General features: G+C 44.8%; 1 protein-coding gene across 1 annotated transcript; it reads left to right on the plus strand.

Annotated features, from left to right (window-relative positions):
- Positions 1-3,780: 3,780 nt before the first annotated feature.
- Positions 3,781-4,992, plus strand: LOC148211547 (uncharacterized). Its single transcript, XM_088124525.1, has 2 exons — positions 3,781-4,085; positions 4,154-4,992. Exon 2 carries the CDS (start codon positions 4,156-4,158, stop codon positions 4,609-4,611), a length of 456 nt encoding a protein of 151 aa, XP_087980651.1. The 5' UTR covers positions 3,781-4,085; positions 4,154-4,155; the 3' UTR covers positions 4,612-4,992.
- Positions 4,993-5,207: the final 215 nt, after the last annotated feature.

Raw genomic sequence — 5,207 nt, forward strand, 5'->3', positions numbered from 1 at the left:
TTCTCCATTGGAACTCACACTACTCCTACTATATCTCTGCTGTTGTTTCCCATTGTAATTCATCTTTGCCTTCCCTTTGTTCTGAGCTACCAAAGCTGATTCAACCCCGGTTTCTGCCCCCGAAGTAGATGCAGACATTTTCCCTAATTTTCTCCAGGCTTCCTCAAATATGGCAGCATCACAAATAGTTGTAAATTTCAAGCTATTTTCCCCTAGCGAATTCGACATCGCGGTCTTCATCGTCTTCCAACTATCAGGCAAAGACGTCAACAGCCTCATAGCTTTCACCTCATCGTCAATCTTGACACCCATCCCTTCTAACTTGTTCAAGATATTGGTGAGTTCATTAATGTTGGAATTCATCGAGGTTCCCTCCTCCATGTGGATATTAATATACTTTGTCCATAGAAGTATTTTTGTATTAGCAGAAGGTTTTTCATACCTGTCTTGCAAGGCCTTTAACAAATCTTTCGTTGTAGTCTCTTTCGCCACGAAACTACAAATATTCATTGATAACGCCATTCTAATGTTGGCAATGGCCTGCTCATCCATCTCATTCCAATCCTTGTCCGGCATCCCTGGTCTCTCCCCTAAAGTCTTGTGTATTTTCTTGCATGTAAGAAGATCTTTTACCTGTATCTTCCAAAAACTGAAATTCTCCTCATTAAACTTCAGGACCCCTTCATAATAATGGTGTGCTTGATATCTGTCACCCATGATGCTGCAACCTTACAGCTCTGATACCACTTGTTGGGAAATTGAAGACCCTGAATAATTTCCCCTTCCACAAAAATATCCAAACACAACCAAAATATATGAAAATAGGAAGAAAACTGTAAAAGCACAAGAATAACGACACAGCGAATTATACTGGTTCACCACTAAGGGTTACGTCCAGTCTTCCACTCAGATATGGGTAATCCACTAATAATTGTTTAAGGATTAGAATACAAAACTCTCCTAAAAAATATCCCGAGGTCCCAACAAAAGCCCTCTAGCTTCTAACTATTATAACACAATATACTTGGGTACAGAAATGAAAAACATTCACTAAACCCACTGGATACAGAATCCTTTTCAACACTGCCCACAACCACTCAAGTCTCTTTCATTTGGATTACGTACAAATGAAACCTTAACATAAAGGCTCTATTTATAAGAGACCAAATACCCTAATTCTTATAGGAAAACAATATTGTAATCCTAATAAGACAACAATATCCTACTCCCGGTAGAAATTGGTAATAGTGTTGAAAAATCTTTTTCTTCATAGGATATATAGGTTTTCTATTTTGGCTCCATAATCCCAACAACTTGAACATTACTTAATTTATTAGGTATATATTTTAGATTAAAATGTCGAAAGTTCAAATCATCGTTAAAGCATGAATAGAATAAAATGAAACTTGGCGGAGATCTTCCTCTGTAATGTCATTAAATATTTGACCATTCTAAGAGAGAGAAATATAAAAATAATAATTTATCAAATATTTGATGGTGTTAGGACTCATTCCTTATCAGCTTTAAGGAGATAAGTTTTTTCCTAAAATAAATAAATAACTATAAGAAAGATATTCATACTAAATTGAAATGATTTTGTTTAGTCCTTTCTAAATTTCATCATGCATCTCACTTTTCGAAAATATATTAGATAGATTAATTAATGAGAGCCGTTATTTTGCAACAAACTGGCAAAAAAAAAAAAGTTATATAAACAAAACTAATAGGCTACATAATTAGTTGTTGGAGCCCAAATGAGCGTAACTTACATATATCTCTGATCAAGAAGTTGCGAGTTCAATCCTAGCTATTTAGAATATAGCTCTCACATACTGTACTAACAAAAATAATTGCGGCAAATAAACCTGGCTATTTAGAATATTTTGTTTTAGTTTTTAAAATCAGGTCAAAAGAATCATTTTAATCCGAATTGCTAACTATTTAAAAACTCTTTTAACACACACATATATATATATAATAATTATTATTATTAGGGTCTAGTATTTGGAACGTTACATCTAGCAAACGCCAAACATTGTTTGAGTTCAAAATATTTGAAATTCTTTATAAATAGTCAATAGCAGACTCATGACATTGATTAAAATGAGTTTGATATAAATAGTCATGCCGACCCGAATTGGCATCAAGAGAATTTATGACAGTTTTTTTCCAAATTTTTTATTATTTGTAACTGTCATGAAAAGCTACAAACTTGTAGCAACGGTCCAAAGACTAAAATGGATTAAAATCTTTGCAATATTTAGAATCTTAAAAGTGTTCACGAGGGGTGGCAGGGGAAGCTCTCTGTTTATGCAAGGATATGCACAACAGTGTATTTCAGATTGCAGCTCGAACTCGGCCTCCGGACCGATCTGAATACTTGGGCGGACCTGCACAAAAAGGTGAGCACTCCGACGATCAAGTCAGTACAGGTCGGATTCCCAGTTTAGTTCGAGGTCAGAAATCATCGTACCTAATCGCGAAGTGAGGTCCTCTACTTATGGGTGGTAGTCCCGCTAATCTCGCGATGGTTACACCCGGTAATTTCGGGACCGTCGGTTACACCCGGTAATCTCGGGACCGACGATTACACCCGATAATCACGCCACTGATAGTAGCTCACATCGGCCCCCACCGAGCTTCCCGGTAGGTCGGACCTCGGCCAGGTTCACCTCGGCCCTCATACTTAGCATCTGTCAACGCTAGTGGTGGTGATCTCGGCCGTCCGAGCTGGGCATGACTCATGAGTCATCTTGGAGCACCAATAGGGGTCCTCCACGTGTCCAGGGTATTCTCTTCCCCAAACATTGGCCCCCTCTCTGTCTGGTCCGATCTCGACCTGGCAGAGAAGTTCATTCGACTTGCTTTGGACGCGTGGCGACTTCCTATTCGTGGGAAAATATAACCGTTGCGGTAGATTTATCGTCGGAATATTCAAATATTCCGACGCTTCGGATCTTAGGGAGGATCCTAGCCGCTCGTTGATTACACGTGTACGGTGGGGAAATTTTTCCGACGAGCTATAAATACCCCCAATCCTTCAGGTCATACCTTACGTTCCCTGAATTCTTGGAGTTCAATCTTAAGGTAGCTCGAACCCTTGGTAGGTCGGTCTCTTCCCTCACTTTCTCTTTCGAACGTAGTTGCCATGGCGTCCTCTTTTAGCAGCGACTTAGGATCCGATGAGGATTTAGCTCGTAGGTTAGAGTCCGAGCTCGAGGAGATAGAAAACTTTAGGTTCTTCGATGACGGGGAGGATAGTGATGCCTCCACCTCGGGTCAAGGTTTGGAATACCCTACTAGGATACCTGAGCACTACCTCGGATCCCTTCGTAGGGGGTTCGATATCCCTGAGAACATCCTCCTTAGGATTCTGGAGGAGGGGGAGAGAGCTGACAATCCTCCAGAGGGATGGGTCACTCTCTACTTCAAAATGTTTGAGTACGGCCTCAGACTTCCCCTTCACCCTTTCGTCCAAGAGTTTCTTTTCCGAACTGGGCTGGCCCCGGCTCAAGTGGCCCTCAATGGGTGGGGTGTCATTTTCGCTTTGGCCATCCTTTTTTGGCTACGAGCTCGGGATAGTGAAGAGGCCGAGCTGTTGGACGTAGACCAGCTCCTCGCGTGCTTCGAAGCGAAAAGGATAGCTAAGAAGCCTGGTCGGTTCTATATGTGCACAAGGAAAGGAGCAGGCGGTATAGTTAAGGGGCCGACCTCCATCAAGGGATGGGTGAGGAAGTGGTTCTACGCTTCTGGTGAATGGCTTGCAAAAGACGAGTCAGGTCGTTCCTTCTTTGACGTTCCCACTAGGTTTGGGAACCTAGGTACGGAGTAGTTCTTACTTTTTGTGATTTTCTTTCCTGTCATTCAGGTCTAACTCGGATTTTGTCTTCGTGCAGTTTCAATCCGACCAGTCCCCGAGCTTACGCAAGCCTCCTTCGACACGTTGAAATATTACAAGGAGCATTTTCCGAGGGGTAGGAAGGTCGGAACCTTGGTGACCGACAAGCTGCTGCTTGAGTCCGGGCTGCTAGATTACAACCCTGCAGTTCGTCCCATTGAATCCTCAAGGCCGAACTCCGAATTAGGTATGCCGAGCTTGCTACCCCCTCCTTTTCCTCTAACTTTGTGCTGATTTCTTTCCTTTGTTTTGCAGCCATGGTTTGCGGGTTTGCGAGTAACGTGAAACGCAAGTCCAAGGGCCGAGCCCATGCTCTTGAGGCCGCCCAGAGTTCGAAACCTGCCACTCCTGCTGTGGTAGGGCCAGCCTCGGAAGATCCAGCCCCAGTGATCGAGCTGGAGTCTTCTGGGGGTCCTTCGAGGGAGAAGCGCCCCAGGGATCAGACCGAGGCGGTGGACGTCTCGCCCTTGGGCGAGGAGGTGAGGGAGGAAGTCCCTCTGAAGCGAAGGAGGAAGAAGAAGAAGACCACCTCCCCCTTGGAGGTCGGAGCTCGTGGGGTCTTGCCTGCGAGCTTCGCAGATCGGGTGGACGATCCTGAAGCCAGGATGGGCGGGACGTCCAACGTGACGGCACGGTTCAGAGTTGAGCCGTCAAGTTCTGGGGTGAGGGACCAGGTGTCCCGCATCTCGGCTGCAAGTTTGACCGCTGCCTAAGGAGGGCGTCCAAATTTGTAAGTGATCCAGGGTCCGTTCTGCAGAGGACCATCGACTACGCCGCTGAGGTAAGACTGGTGTCTCCATTTTTGCTCAATTTACCTAACAGGTAGCTCGGTCTAATTTTCTTCTTGGTGTTTTTCCTCAGGCGTTTGTTGCTTCCATTCAATCGGCTCTGGCTGTAAAGGCCGAGCTGGATGGGAGGGAAGTTCTGGCAGCGAGGGAGAAAGAGGAGTTCTCTGCTGCCTTGGAGGCTGCTTCCTCCACCATGAAGGATGAGCTGCTGAAGGCTCACTCTGAGGTGGAAATTTTGAAGGCCGAGGTGGAGACCAAGGCCGAGCTGCTGAAGAAAGAAGAGGACAGACGCAAGGCCCAGCTCCGAGCTGCCCATGCTATCACCAAGGGCTTAGAGAAGGAGAAGTTTCAACTCCTCAAGGAGAAGGACGACATGCTTCAGGCGCTTGAAGCGAATGAGGAGGAGCTGAAACATGCGACTGCCGAGCTGGAGACGACGAAGGAGCGTCTCAGCAATGGAGCCCTATTGGAGGAATCGTTTAGGCAACATCCTGACTTCGATGGATTTGCCAAAGACTTCT

Source organism: Momordica charantia (genome assembly GCF_013281855.1).
Source record: "Momordica charantia cultivar OHB3-1 chromosome 5 unlocalized genomic scaffold, Mcharantia_2.0 BLBB01000005.1, whole genome shotgun sequence".
NCBI lineage: Eukaryota > Viridiplantae > Streptophyta > Magnoliopsida > Cucurbitales > Cucurbitaceae > Momordica > Momordica charantia.